Source organism: Heptranchias perlo, chromosome 31 (assembly GCF_035084215.1).
Source record: "Heptranchias perlo isolate sHepPer1 chromosome 31, sHepPer1.hap1, whole genome shotgun sequence".
In the NCBI taxonomy this organism is placed as follows: domain Eukaryota; kingdom Metazoa; phylum Chordata; class Chondrichthyes; order Hexanchiformes; family Hexanchidae; genus Heptranchias; species Heptranchias perlo.
The window spans coordinates 1,590,059-1,606,418 of NC_090355.1; the positions used below are offsets into that span (position 1 = coordinate 1,590,059).

Genomic DNA, 16,360 nt, shown 5'->3' on the forward strand with positions numbered 1-16,360 from the left:
CTCACGAATTTGATTGAGTTTTTTGAAGGGGTAACCAAGAAGATAGATGAGGGCTGTGTCGTAGACGTGGTCTACATGGACTTTAGCAAAGCCTTTGACAAGGTACCGCATGGTAGGTTGTTACATAAGGTTAAATCTCACAGGATCCAAGGTGAGGTAGCCAATTGGATACAAAATTGGATTGACGACAGAAGACAGAGGGTGGTTGTAGAGGATTGTTTTTCAAACTGGAGGCCTGTGACCAGCGGTGTGCCTCAGGGATCGGTGCTGGGTCCACTGTTATTTGTTATTTATATTAATGATTTGGATGAGAATTTAGGAGGCATGGTTAGTAAGTTTGCAGATGACACCAAGATTGGTGGCATTGTGGACAGTGAAGAAGGTTATCTAGGATTGCAATGGGATCTTGATAAATTGGGCCAGTGGGCCGATGAATGGCAGATGGAGTTTAATTTAGATAAATGTGAGGTGATGCATTTTGGTAGATCGAATCGGGCCAGGACCTACTCCGTTAATGGTAGGGCATTGGGGAGAGTTATAGAACAAAGAGATCTAGGAGTACAGGTTCATAGCTCCTTGAAAGTGGAGTCACAGGTGGATAGGGTGGTGAAGAAGGCATTCAGCATGCTTGGTTTCATTGGTCAGAACATTGAATACAGGAGTTTGGATGTCTTGTTGAAGTTGTTCAGGACATTAGTAAGGCCACACTTGGAATACCGTGTACAGTTCTGGTCACCCTGTTATAGAAAGGATATTATTAAACTAGAAAGAGTGCAGAAAAGATTTACTAGGATGCTACCGGGACTTGATGGTTTGACTTATAGGGAGAGGTTAGATAGACTGGGACTTTATTCCCTGGAGAGTAGGAGGTTAAGGGGTGATCTTATAGAAGTCTATAAAATAATGAGGGGCATAGATAAGGTAGATAGTCAAAATCTTTTCCCAAAGGTAGGGGAGTCTATAACAAGGGGACATAGATTTAAGGTGAGAGGGGAGAGATACAAAAGAGTCCAGAGGGGCAATTTTTTCACTCAAAGGGTGGTGAGTGTCTGGAACGAGCTGCCAGAGGCAGTAGTAGAGGCGGGTACAATTTTGTCTTTTAAAAAGCATTTGGACAGTTACATAGAAGTTACAACATGGAAACAGTTTATACCACTAAGCTAGTGGTATAAACTGTTTCCATGTTGTAACTTCTATGATTCTATGATTCTATGAAGAGTCCATCAGCTAAAATTAAAGCTAATGGAATTGAAGGCAAATCATTAACCTGGTTAGGAGATTGGTTAGGCGGTAGAAGACAGAGAATAGGAATAAAGGCTATGTGTTCAAATTGGAAGGAAGTGGCTGGTGGTGTCCCACAAGTGTCTGTGCTGGGGCATCAATAATTAACTATATTTATTAATGACTTAGATAACACAATAGAGAGCCATATATCCAAGTTTGTCAATGACACAAACATTGGTGGTAGAAAAAATAATCAAAAAGGCTAATGGAATGTTAGCCTTTATAATTAGAGGGCCAGACTATAAAGGGGAAGAAGTTTTTCTACAGCTATTATACATCTGATGTAGTTCTGGGCACCACACCTTAGAAAGGATATATTGACTTTGGAAGGATTGCAGTGCAGATTCACCAGAATGATACCAGGACTCCAAGGGTTAGGTTATGAGGAGAGATTAAATAAACTAGGCTTGCATGCGTTGGAATATAGAAGGTTAAGGGGTGATTTTATTTGAATTTTTTAAGATTTTGAAAGGAATTGATAGGGTAGATAGAGAGAAACTTTTTCTGTTGATGGGAGAGTCTAGGACAAGGGGACATAATCTTAAAATCAGACCCAGGCCATTCAGGAAAGAAGTTAGGAAACGCTTCTTCACACCAAGGGTGGGAGGAGTGTGGAACTCTCTCCCACAGAAAGTAGTAGATGCTAGCTCAATTAATAATTTTAAATCTGAGATCGATAGATTTTTGTTAGCCAAGGGTATTAAGGGATATGGAGTCAAGGTGGATGGATGGAGTTAGATACAGATCAGCCATGATCTAATTGAATGGTGGAACAGGCTTCAGGGGCTGAATGGCCTATTCCTGTTCCTATGTTCCATTTGCCACATTTTGCCCACTAGCTTAATCTGTCATGTCCCTTAGTAATTTCCTTCTCCCATCTACATAGCTTACTGTGCCTTTTAATTTAGACATTTAAACATTTGCCTGAGGAAGGAGAAAATCTCCGAAAGCTTGTGAATTTAAAATAAAATTGCTGGACTATAACTTGGTGTTGTAAAATTGTTTACAATTGTCAACCCCAGTCCATCACCGGCATCTCCACATTTTAATTTAGTGTCATCTTCAAACTTGGATATACAACTTTCTATTCCATTATCCAAGTCACTGATATATATGGTGACAGCTGAGACCCCAGTATAGATCACTGGGAAACACCACTTGTCACATCCTGTCAATCAGAGAACATTCCCTTTACCCCCACTCACTGTCTCCCACCTCCCAACCAATTACCCACCCATGTCACAAGTTACCTCCAATTCCGTGTGCTTTTATTTCTGCTCATAATCTCTTGTGCTGCACCTTTTCAAATGCCTTCTGGAAGTCGATATAGACAATATATATAGATGCTCCCTCATCCATCATGTTAGTGACCTCCTCAAAAAACTCAACTAGATTAGTCATACATGACCTACCCTTCACAGATTCGTGCTAACTCTCTTTGATCAGCTCATACTTGTTCAAATGCTCAGTCACTCTGTCCCTGATGATAGATTCCCGTAACTTCCCCATGGCTGATGTTAAACGGATGGGTCTGTAGATAACTGGTTTCTCCCTCCCTCTTTTTCTGGTTTCTCCTTCGATCCTTTCTTAAATTAAATCCATGTCAGCATTTACCCTTCACTCGAGCAAATAGTTCTAATCACGTTCACCCACCTGCTCCCATATTCCTCCATCCACCTAAACATTCTGCCTCAACCACTAACCATTTTCCAATGAATAAACCCCTTTCCCTTACCTCCTCCAGCCTTCCCTCCAACAAGTACAAGGAGCTGATGGACTTTCTTTGTCACTAAGATTAAGACCATCCTTTCAGTTGACTCTGCTGCTTCCACCCCTTCACCTTGCCTACCAAGCCAACCTCCCATGCCCTAGCCCTGAACCCGCATATTTCTCTAGTACCTCTCCTATCTTCTCTCATGCCCTCTTTCAGCTCATCTTGTCCATAAGACCCACCTCTTGCTCTCTTAACTCCTTTGCGACTAATCACCCAACTTCCTTTCCTGGCCTCCATGTTGTTGCAAATGGCTGTGCCTCCTCAGGAACTGTTCCTTTTGCTTTCCAAATCACCATCATCACCCCCTCCTCAAAGAGCCCATTATTGACCCCTCTGTCCTTGCAAACTACCACACCATCTGCAAACTCCTTTTCCTCTCCAAAGTTCTTGAGTATGTTGTTGCCTCCCAAATCCAAGCCCATCATTTTTCCTACAACTCCATGTTTGAATTTCTGCAATCAGGTTTCTGCCCCTGCCACAGAACTGAAACAGCCCTAATCAAACTCACAAATTACATCCTCTATGACTGTGGCCATGGTGCACTATTCCTCCTTGTGCTTCTCAACCTCTCTGTAGCCTTTGACACAGTCGACCACACCATCGTCCTCAATGCCTCTCCTCCATTGTCCAGCTCAGTGGAACTGCTCTCATTTGGTTCTACTCTTACCTATCTAACCATAGCCAGAGTATCTCTAACATCTACCCGCCCCTGCATGGTGACCTCTGGAGTACCCCTCTTTCTCATCTATATGCTGCCCTTTGGCAATATCATTCTCAGTCATGGTGTCAGGTTCCACATGTATGCTGATGACACCTAGCACTAACTCTACCACCTCTCTTGACCCCTCCATTGCCTCTGTGTTGTCAGACTGCTTGTCCGACATCCAGTCTTGGATGACCGCAATTTCCTCCAGTTAAATATTGGGAAGACCAAAGCCACCGTCACAAACTCTGACCCCATACTATCCATTCCACCCCTTCCCCAGCTACTGTCTCAGGTTGAACCTGACTGTTCGCAACCTCAGCATCCTGTTTAACCCTGCCTGGGCTGAGGTTCCGACCCCATATCCTCTCCATCATAAAGATCGCCTACTTCCACCTTTGTAACGTCTCTATCCCTACCTCAGCCTATCTGCTGCTGAAAAACTCATCAATGCCGTTGTCACGTCCAGACCCAAATATTCCAATGCTCTCTTGGCCAGCCTTTAATCTTCTACCCTCCATAAATTTCAGCTCACCCAATACTCTGCTGCCCTTACCCTAGCGTGCACCAAGTCCAACTCACCCATCAACCCCTGTGCTCGCTGACGTACATTGGCTCCCGCTCCCCCAATAGCTGAAATTTAAAATCCTCATTCTTGTGTTCAAATCCCTTCAGGCCAGACCCCTCCGTATCTTCGTAAGCTTTTCCAGCCGTATAACCCTCCAAGAACTCTGGCCTCTGTGCATTCCGCAAACCCTTCGCCCCATCACTGATGGACGTGCCTTCAGCCATTTAGGCCCTAATCTCCGGAATCGCCTCCTAATCCTCTCCACCTCCCTCTCCTACTTAAAGACTCTCCTTAAAATCCATCTCTTTGATCGAGCTTTTAGTCACCCATCCTAATATCTCCCTTTCTGGCTCAGTGTCAATATTTTATTATCAATTATACATTTGTGAAATGCCTTGGGATGGTTTTCTACGTTAAAGGCGCCATTGTTCTTGAGACACCAAGCATAGGTGAAGAAGAGTCAGTGGTGCTAGCTGCCAAGGTCAGGCACTTGCTAGGTGATGGTCTAGAAACCAGACTCTGCTGGGCAGAGGTCCGTGAACCAGATCCAGCTGCTAATGCAGGTTCATATCTCACACAGCCTGCTCAGAAACACGGGCCTAGAAATTCGGCCATGCAACGCCCATTTTACGGGAGCTAAACGGCCTTCGTAACCTCTAATCTGGCAGGCAGGAAGTGCATGCTCATTACGAGCCTAAAGTGTGCCTCCTGCAATATTGGTAAAGGCGTTAGGCCCTTTGCATATACAAATAAGGGGCCTATCACAGTTTGAGGCCCCCACTGCAAGATTGGCTTGCCTTGAGGCAGTCAGAGCCGGGTCACCAGGTGTGTATGCCGCTTAACAGGGGGCTCTTAAAGGGAGTGCCTGTTAGGCCGCAACTGACAAAGTAAGACTTCAAATTATGCTTACCTGAATGTGGAGCCGGGAGGAATTGGAGTGCTCCTCCCTACCCCATTTTCAAAGAATTCAGGCCACTCCCCCCACTGATCTCCACCACGATCGCCGACGCTACCGCTCCCCATCCCGCCCCGCTCTCGGGCCAACGCCACCTCCCCCCCAGCCAACGCTTCCTTCCAGACCCAGTCACTCCCCACTTTCTGGTCGCCCCTTTTCATCACTTACCTGAGGGCCGCTACTGGCATCACAGCGGCCTGATCTTGCCTCCCACTTCGCCGATGAGCTGCCTGTCACTGTCGGCAGCTCGATGGAAATGAGGCCCAAGGCCCAATATCGGGTACATCTTGGGTCACACCATTCAGGTGCAGGGATTGTTCCCTATGCCCTCATGGGTCCAAAAATGGGTGCGCCTGAATTTCAAGACCAAAGAATGCTATCTGAGCAGAATTAACTACATCAATTCCTTGTCTTCAGACAAAACACACTGCAAGGTCTTGAGAGCAGTATGAAGGAATCCACTTTGATGACCTATGTGGCCATGGATGGCAAATTGCCTGCATTGCTGTCTGTGGAGGGCGTGGCACCGCCTGCTGTGGGAACAGCTGTCACGAATGCTGAAACTTGCTGTAAAAGCTTTGGGAGGAAACCTGCAAAATGTTCTCTTACCTGTCATCAACCTGGATTGCGTTGATGCCAGCCAGCATTCTACCTTCAGACATTTCAGTATGCATTTTGAGGTGAAGTCCTCCAGTAGGTGCATGTATATCACTCTTGTGTACCAGGTGGTTGGATCTCCCATCAGTACCACCCATGGCCCACCATGCATCCCTAAGCAAGAGACAGATGAGAAAGCAGTGAGGGCTTGCTTAAAGGGGTGGTCTGTGAAGCTAAACAAGTGGACAATATCTAGTGTAAAAACCCCAAAACATAAGAACAGTAATTGATGGACTCGACAAGCCTGAGGAAGCCAAAAATTAGGCCGACTATCCCAGAGCCTTGAGGTCAGACAAAACAAAGTATTGTATAACAAAGTGTTGCGTTCCATATTGGATAACAAAGTGTTGTGTTTCATTTTGTGTAACAAAGTGTTGCATACTGATTAAATTAATTCAACTTAACATGTCAGAGATCAATGGGCATTGGTACAGTGACTCTTGACTGGTTGGAAGGGGTGTCAGGAACGGCAAATTCTTGATTCATGTTTAAGAAGGAAGCTACCTTGGGCTGGATTCTGGTGTTAATATGCAGTACCACATCATCATGATAACAGGTAGGTATATACGATTGATCACCAGTGCTTGTATCTCACTCACCCTCTGTGTGCAAATCAAAGCTACAAGAAATGCCGTCTTCTAGGTGAGGAATTTCAGATCACACATCATGATAGGCTTAAAGGGAGATCCAGAAATTTTTGTAACGCTAAATTCAAGTCCCAGGAGGAGAAGGGCATTTTAGAGAAAAATTTTGAAAGCCCTGCTTGATACAAAATAGCAGCAGATATTCCCCAAAAAGCCCAAAGCACGTAGATCATGAAAAGTAGAAATATATCAGCCGCCAACGTGGCTGCCAGGGCCTTCTGTGCCTACAGCTCATAGAGGTGTTGTGCCACCAGTACACAAGCAGGTTTGTAGCGATACCCTTCAGTCAGTCAGCATACCTGCTCTTTCAAGTGGGGACTCATGAAGGGACAGTTGGAGGTTAGGGATCATGGGCACAGAGAGAGAGCACCATTGCAAATCACGCTGACAACATTTAAACAGTGGAAGAGTCGAGAGTGGTGGTGGAGAGGTAGAGCTATTTTGCTGATGCTTGAAGTGTCATTTGGAAGGGTATAAGATCTATCCTTGGCCCCCTCCACTTCTTCATTTTCTGCTGCTCCTTGGTGACATTATCTGTTGACATGGGGTCAGCTTTCACATGTACGCTGATGACACCCAGCTCTACCTCTCCACCACCACTCTCGACTCTTCCACTGTTTCAATGTTGTCAAACTGCTTGCCTGATATCCAGTCATGGCTGAACAGCAATTTCCTCCAGTTAAACATTGAGAAGACTAAAGACATCGAGGCAATTTTCACCTTCGCAGCTCGGCCACTACAGAACTCATTCGATTTTCATCTGATTGAAATTGGACAAGTTCAATAACAAGCGGGCGATGTGCTCCATCCACCGCATTACTGCCCAGGTTGTAAAGTTGAAAGTTGCCCCCATTGTCTTCAGCTCCTGCCACTAACTCCATACCCTTGCCACCGATTCTATTCGTCCTGCCTGATCATTGACTCAATTACTATTCCAATGCTCTCCTGGCTGGCCTCTCATCCTGCGCGCTCCATAAACTTCAGCTCAGCTAAAACTCTGCTGCCCGTATCCTATCCCACATCGGGTCCAATTTTCTTTTCAGAAATGGAGAAACAGAGCTAAGGACCTTCCACTCTCTCTCAAGATACGCAAATTAAATACTAAGGACACACAATCATTTGAACCCTAAAGTTTCTAACATAATAAGAATATAGAAAATTGCAAAATTCACAAGATAATGATTAGATTTATCTATACAACTTCTTTAGTGTGATCGAAGTAGCAACATTTTCCATCAGAGGCTTATACCTCTCTGAGAAGTCTGAGGCTTCAATTCATGAGGCTTTCTGGAGCTATAAGCTGTCAATTGAGTGGAGGATCACCTACATAACAGACTACGGCTTCCAGAATGAAAACTAAAGTTGTCTCCCTTCTGAATTTAATACATTTTGAAGCTGGGAACATGTAACACACCAGCAAGCCTGACCATTCGTAGAGTGCGCCAGCACTTGCTATTTGTAAGCCCTGTACCCATGCCCCATCCAGCAATGGAAAATCACTGACACCTGTAACTATGAATTTGTTTTATTTGTGTAAAAACACCAAAAAAAGTAATGCATGAATGTTTGAATTTTAACTGAGGTACCTTTGACAAGAAAAATGACAATGAAATAATGATATAAAAGGTGTTGTTTATTATAAAAGAAGCAGACCTTGCATTTATACAGCACCTTCCACAATCTCAGCATGTCCCAAAGCACTTTACAGCCAATGAAGTACTTTTGGAGTGTTGTTATGTAGGAAACGTGGCAGCCAATTTGCACATACCAAGATCCCACTAACAGCAATGAGATAAATGACCAGATGATCTGTTTTATTTATTGGTCGAGGGATAAATGTTGGCCCAGGACACCAGTGCCATGGGATGTTTTATATCCACTTGAGAGGGTGAGGGGGCCTTGCTGTAATAGCTCATCTGAAAGATGGCATCTCTGTTAGTGCAGCACTCCCCCAGCACCACACTGGAATGTCAGCCTGGATTATGTGCTCAAGTCTCTGAAGTGGGACTTGAACCCACGACCTCCTGATTCAGGATCGAGAGTGCTACCACGGAGCCATGGCTGACACCCATAATGTACATTATGTAACTTTTGTTTATTAAAGCAGACTTGGGTAGATTTTCAAATTGCAGTCTGGGCATAAAACAATGGAAATGAAAATTGGGTGATTTCTATAATGGGCAGCTGATTTCCAAAGCCAGTTTTATGCCTGGATGGCAAGTTGAAAATCTACCCCCTTGTCTATTTACTGTTTCAAAGACAGACTCCTCCCTGATAGAAGGCCAGATTTAATATGAAATAGTAGTCATAAAAGTAAAGTAGATTTAGAATTTTGCTTTGTTTTATACGTATGTATGTTTGGTGTTGTGTCCAGTGAACTATTGACTTGTGGTCACCTCAGACAGAGCAGGCACTAATTATATAAACACACTTTGTGCTAGCAGAACTGACAAGGCTTGGAACTCTGTGGATAAACTGAGCAGCACTAGAGAATGGTATTCCCTTCTCTTATGTGCACCAGTGGAAGTAAACTGTTGCATTGTTGTGACTATCAGATGCCTGTTAGCTCTACAAAACAGGAAGAGGTAAATTGATGAAACCTAAACAGCCATAAAATGGAATGTTTTATTTGATAAATGTCTTTCTGCTTAATGATTTGATTGTCAGTTGTACCCAACGTCATACGGGCTGTTCCTTTTTGGGTTGTATATGTGGGAACGGTTTGCAGTTTAGGTTAGAGGGCACTCCGGAAGAAGAAAGCTGACAGCTATAGCCAGGGTAGAACATCTCAAGGCGCCTCCCAGACTCAGTAAATAATGGACCGGAAATTGATTTCAAAATAACGGTGAGCCCAACAGCGCTGGCGATCTGACAGCTTCGCCGTAAAGGGATATCGCCGGCTGTAATCAATAAAATCAATGGGCCAGCACCAACTTGCTTCCCTGCCTAAGTGGAAACTAACTAATATCGCCACAAAACAGGTACACTCAGTTTTTTCATTCTAAAATAAGTTTTAATAGTGTGGTAAGTCTTAATGACTGCCAAACAACCTCTTCGGCATTAAAAATTAACTTTTAAAAATGTGGAGTCTCAATATGCCTGATTTTAATCGTTTTTGGACATTTAAAAATTTTCCTTCTGTCTCTTTTTTTAAACTTGTTCATGGGATATTGGGCATCATTGGCAAGGTCAGCATTTATTGCCCAACCCTAATTGCCCTTGAGATGGTGGTGGTGAGCCACTATCTTGAGTGGCTTACTAGGCCTTTTCAGAGGGTGATTAAGAATCAATCACATTGCTGCAGGTCTGGAGTCACATATAGGCCAGACCAGGTAAGGACAGCAGGTTTCCTTCCCTAAAGGGCATTAGTGAACCAGGTTTTTACAACAATCCATTAGTTTCATGGCTACCATTACTGATACTATTTTTTTAATTCCAGACTTTATTTAATTAATATGAATTTAAATTCCCCAGCTACTGTGATGGGACTTGAACTCATGACTCTGGATTATTAGTCCAGGCCTCTGTAGTACTAGGCCAGTAACATAACCACTATGCTACCATACCCTACCTTAAAGTGTGTGGAGTGCTTCATTGCAGGTCTTGAACTAAATTAGAAATTAACCAAAAAGCTAATACTCCCCCACTCACTCTCATCGTCATCACTCAGGAATGCTATTCTAGTTTGTTTTTTACTCCCAGGTCTGGGTTTAGAAGTCTGAGGCCTTTGGGCCCACTTCATTCTCTCTGAATCTGATCATCAATTCAGCACTTTGCCCTCATCCCCAACACCACTCCATCAGGCAATAAAATTATGCAGCTGCATAGTCCTAAGCCACTTTTCTCTTTCTAAGCTCCCCTTTCTTTCCTGAGCAGCCCTTTTCCCCAATTTATGTAATTGTGGTTTTTGAGGGAACACATTTTTTATCCACCTGCAATGGCTAAGGAAACATGATTTATTTATCAATTAATTTGTTTATTTATTTTTCAGGAACCAATCAAAAAATGTACTTCGCTGTGCCTTGGTAAAGCTCTCACAAACCTCTTTTTAAATCCTTTCAGCAGCCATGTTTCATTAGAACAGTAACAACACTACAGAGGTACTTCATTGGCTGTGAAGTGTTTTGCCACGCCCTGAGGTTATGAAATGCATTATATGAATATAAGTTAGGCAGCAAGTGGTCGACATTTTCTTCCATTTATATTATAAAATTAATAGAGATTATGTCATACAGGTGAGCAACAGAAGAGCAGGGGAATAAATGTTAAATGCATAGTACATTACAGTAAGTCAACCAGTATTAAAAAATGCTGCAGCAAATGCGTGAGAGAGTAACATGCTTCATATTCTGGGAATCAAGGAGCCACGGTGGAGAAGCACCATCTCTATATGGACAATTCACAGGGTGGCATGAGACAGACCTACTGATCAACTATAGGAGGAAGCAGAGCTGGGGAGAGGGGAAGAAGGAGTAACGGATAAGAAACAAATATGATAGTAAGTCATATATTACCTCAATTCATCTTCTTCGAAGTGTGAACTAGAAATTCAAATCAGAATGGTCAGGAACAAACTTTACCGTAAAATTAGTTCATATTTTAAAATGCAATAGTCCTTTATTTTAACAATCTCTGATCTACACTAGCCCCTTATCACAATGTTCCCTGATCCAATCTCACTATAACATAGCTGATATACTCAAAATCGAACTATAATGTATTATAACAATAACAATTAAACAATACAGTAATGAGTATAACAATCTCTGATATACCCGTATCCTTTGCAATCACAACTCTACCACATCACACCCCCACTGTTTTACATACCTTGCTGTTCATAACTGCATTCTACACTAGGTGGCCACAGTGACATTCCCATAGGCAACCCCTACTATAATTCTGACATACAGTAGTCCCTCAGTGTTATGACAGATCAGAATGTCTCTGTGTACAAATTACAAATCAACATAACTGAGATGAGGAGAAATTTCTTCACTCAGAGGGTGGTGAACCTGTGGAATTCTCTACCACAGAAGGCAGTGGAGGCCAAGTCATTAGATGTATTCAAGAAGGAGATAGATATATTTCTTAATGCTAAAGGGATCAAGGGATATGGGGAAAAAGCGGGAACAGGGTACTGAGTTAGACGATCAGCCATGATCATTTTGAATGGTGGAGCAGGCCCGAAGGGCCGAATGGCCTAGTCTTGCTCCTATTTTCTATGTTTCCATGTTTCTATATTAGCCTATCTCTGTAACAGCATGTGATATATCAATGTTGAAATTTGATATCGTACTGTCAGCGATTATGTTGTTTATATAAGATTGTGAAGGGGCTTGATCGGGTGGATGCGGTAAGGATGTTCCCAAGGATGGGTGAAACTAGAACTAGGGGGCATAATCTTAGAATAAGGGGCTGCTCTTTCAAAACTGAGATGAGGAGAAACTTCTTCACTCAGAGGGTAGTAGGTTTGTGGAATTTGCTGCCCCAGGAAGCTGTGGAAGCTACATCATTAAATAAATTTAAAACAGAAATAGACAGTTTCCTAGAAGTAAAGGGAATTAGGGGTTACGGGGAGCGGGCAGGAAATTGGACATGAATTTAGATTTGAGGTTAGGATCAGATCAGCCATGATCTTATTGAATGGCGGAGCAGGCTCGAGGGGCCGATTGGCCGACTCCTGCTCCTATTTCTTATGTTCTTATTACACTTATTCATCTTTGCACTCGATATTGCCTAGATCCATATACTAATACTAATATACTAATGTACTCCATGTTGCTCAGTAATATTGCACTCTTCATTGCTCAGTAACAATATACTCCATGTTGCTCAATAATAAGTCACCATGCTGCTCAGTATCAACATGATCCATGTTGCTCAATACTAATGCTCTCCATGGGCTCGATTTTCAAATGGTGGCGGGATGGCAGCGGGTGGTGGGGGGGTGTCAATGGGTGTGCGGCAAACCCGTATACTAAAATCTTACCGTTCCCCATGCGATCTCAAGTTAATTGGTGGCCCTTAACATGGTTTCCGGGTTTGCCGTCCGAAAGCTGCGCAGTGGGTGGACTGCGCACCCGCATGACAGGTTTCAGCTGGAGCATGTCTATTTAAAGGGCCATTGCTCCAATGGCTTTTGCTGGAGCAGAGATCAAAACGACACAATGGAGTAGCACAGGGGCAAGGCTGCTCTGAGATTCAGCGATGCCTCACTTCAGGTGCTACTGGCCGGGGTGAGGAGGAGGAGGGAACTGTTTTACCTGGCCGACAGGAGGAAGTGTCCTGCCTCTGCCACCAAGAAGGCCTGGCTCGAGGTGGCAGAGGAGGTCAGCAGCAGCAGCAACATATCCTGCACTGGGTCCAGTGCAGGAAGCGTTTCAATGACATAATTAGGTCAGCAAAAATGAGTACACTTACTGACTCTTCCGCATTCCGTGTTCCACATCAACCCCCCACCCCCCCCAACAACTCATTCTGCACTGCCAAGACTACTCCACCACATCACTCCTCATACCCACTTAAGACTCATCCTCAACTTACTTGCACTTCCTGAGCACTTCCTCACATCGCCATATGTCACCCCTCCACTACCACTCACCCCAATCCTCATCCAATGTGATGTCTCTGTCTCATACTCACCCTCTGATGCATCTCTTTCATGGTCAGCCTCACCCAAACCAATGCATTAATTGGCTGGCCACTTAACCCTCATTCACTCACACGTCTGTACTTTCTCCCCTTCTAGGAGAAGAGAGTGCAAAGTGCTTGTGAGAGGGCAAGGACTGGAGGGGAACCTCCACAAATAGTGGTCCTTACAGACACGGAGGAAGAGGCCCTGCAGATCAGCCGCATCCTTGAGTGCCTGTCCATCGGGGACGTCAAGACTGGCACCCCACAAACGTCTGGTGACACAACTTTAACATTCATCACATACAACATGAATTGACGTTAACAATGATTGGCATGTTGAACATCCCAGTATGCTCAGTGCAACATGACACATCTGTGATGATGCTTAATATTGCCTTCTGTTCTCTTACAGGCCCTTCAACGACTGCAGTGACGGCAGAGGGCAAGTTTACAAACTGATGAGTTATGTTAAAACATTGAATAAAGGTTGCGCACTACTAAATCCCACATCCTCCAATCTACATGCCAGTTCTCACCAATCTGCCGATCTGAGTTGTTACCAGGCCTGCGAGAGTGCGTGCACCAAGGTTCTTTGCTGATGCACTCGAGGCCTTGGTGCAAGAGGAGGACAGAAGGAGGGACATCCTATATCCGCAGTGCAGGAAGAAGTTCAATGCTTTGACATGAGTGGTCAAGGTGAGTGAGGTCAACTGTCAAGTGACGTCACCTGAGAATGCCTACGTGGTGCCCCCTCTAATGAAAATGCCTACGTGGTCAGTTTCCAGTAAAATAGTAGAATGCCTACGTGGCAAAGTAGCAGAAGTAGCAATGCGGTTAAGCGAGGGTTAATTAGTAGCCTGTTAGCTAGTAGTTAGGACAGTGGGCCTCTTTTAGGCCATCTGTCTGCATGCTCAGCTTTTTACTGTAAGGCCTGCATTGTCTCATCAGTGGAGGAGACTTGATAAGATTAGAGGTCTGGTGGGGGTGTCTCTATGGAGTGGGTTAATCAATAACGGTACTATGCTGAACAAGGCTGAGAGCATTCCAAGCTATGAGATAAGAATGCAGGAGGAACAGGAGGAACATTCCAAGCTAGAGATAAGGAAGCTTCCCCTCTGCTGTAGTAATTGCGGCGTGATCAGGCGCATGGACTACTTGTGATTGGCCTGCCATCACGTAACCTAAGCATGGCCTACCCATGCCCCACTTATGATTGGTGTTGACCCTTGTCAATCACGTTCATACTCTTGCTGTAAATGTATAACTGTGTGAACCTCTGTATGTAACTTCGCTTGCTGTGCTGAACTCGACAGACTCTGGTGGGAGTCACTGTCGATGCAGTAGAATAAGCCCCGCGGATAATAAATTCTGTTAAACTCTGAAGGTGTATTCGACTCAGTGTTTGCTGAACCAGACTGAGGGTAAAAGAATCCAGTTCATCACACCTACCAACTACACCACTAGCCGCATCCACTGCTCCACACACTACACTCCCCATCACCCACATACCAACAAACTCTTTCCATCAGTACTCAACTCTTCAAATCAGATGCTTCCTCTCACCCTTACACATTACTACTGTTGCAAGCTGCCCACCCACAATTCACAGGCCACACACACTGGCAGCTATTCAACCATGACAGGCACATCACCCAGACACATGTCCCGCTTTCTTGCAGAAGGTGGCATATATAAGGAGGCAGCAAGTGGCAGTGTATTTAGCCCCTCAAGCCTGTTCCGCCATTCAATGAGATCATGGTGGACATGTGACCTAACTCCATATACTTGCCGTAGCCCCATACTCTTTAATACCCTTGGTTCACAGAAATCTATCAATCTCAGATTTAGAATTCACAATTGGGCTAGCATCAACTGCCATTTGCAGAAGAGCGTTCCAAACATCTCCCACACTTTGGATGTAGAAGCATTTCCTAACTTCATTCCTGCATGTCCTGGCTCTAAATGTTAGGCTATGTCCCCTAGTCCTAGTATTCAAGTATAGGAGACTTCCAAAAACAGTTACAAATGTCTTGGCAGCCAGAAGCAATAATCCAGCCAATAATCTGTAAATTCTGCATGGTCTCTTTAAATAGCACTGGTGGGCGTCCTCCAGGCACTCTCAGGCACATTCAGGTGGTCGGGGTTAAGACTGTGTGTTGAGTTGAGTATTAAGTCCTAAAATGGTGTCACTTTAAATCAGTGTTGCACACTGATTGTATCCATTTTCTCCTTACTTTACATGCTTCCGGTGTTCAGTATTTGCGCACGCGCTAACTCCTATACCAAGATGGCGTCCAGCGCACGGCACACTGGAAACGTACGTGCGCAGCCAAGACGTCATCTTGGATGTTGGAGAGGTCGTGTAGTGCCGAAACAACGGGCGCTACACGGCCCAATTTAGCGCCCTATGTACCTTTGCTCCTGATTCCATCCCCCTCCCCAGCTGGTTGCTCAGGCTGAACCAGATGGTGCACAATCTCAGTACTCTGCTTGACCCTGATCTGAACTTCAAACCCTATTGTCCTACCATTAAAACCGTATACTTCTACCACAGCAACTTCACTGCCGCTGAAACTCTTATCCATGCTTTCGTTACCTCAAAATTTGACTTTTCCAATGCTTGCTAGCCTTCCTGATCAATCCTACACAAACTCTAATGTCCAAAACTGTGCTGCCCACACCATATCTCACGCTAAGTTTTGCTCATCACCCCTGTCCTCACTAACCCCCACTGACTTCTTGTACCCCAGTGCATTGAATTTAAAATCTTTGTCCTTGTTTACAAATCTCAATATGGTTTCATCCCTCCCTCCCCCCACCATCTCCTCTAGCCAGTCTGTACTCTGCAGTCCTCTGAATCTGGTCTCCTTTGCATACCCTTTTCCTCCTGCTCCTGTTTGGGTGGCAGAACCTTCAGCCATTTTAGTTTTGCTCTTTGGAGCTTCCCCCCAATATCACTTCCTCTAGCTACTTCTCTCCCTACCTTTAAAAGTCTTTTCAAAACCTTCCTTTACTAACTTGTACTTGGTGACTTCTCCTACTCTTCTATTTGGGCTCACTTGCCACATTCTCCTGCATGAAGTGTCTTGACTCATTTTATTACATTACAGCGCTATATTATTGCTGGTTGTTGTGGTGG

General features: G+C 44.3%; 1 protein-coding gene across 1 annotated transcript in view; it reads right to left on the reverse strand.

Moving 5' to 3' along the window:
* LOC137300371 (uncharacterized) overlaps positions 1-16,360 on the reverse strand; it is a 142,433-nt gene that overhangs the window by 81,701 nt on the left and 44,372 nt on the right. Inside the window, exons 6-7 of the mRNA XM_067969455.1 lie at positions 11,100-11,126; positions 5,894-6,055 (exon numbers count right to left, since the gene is read on the reverse strand). Coding sequence (XP_067825556.1) covers positions 5,894-6,039 — 146 coding nt within the window. The 5' untranslated portion in view covers positions 6,040-6,055; positions 11,100-11,126. The remainder of the gene's footprint in view (positions 1-5,893; positions 6,056-11,099; positions 11,127-16,360) is intronic.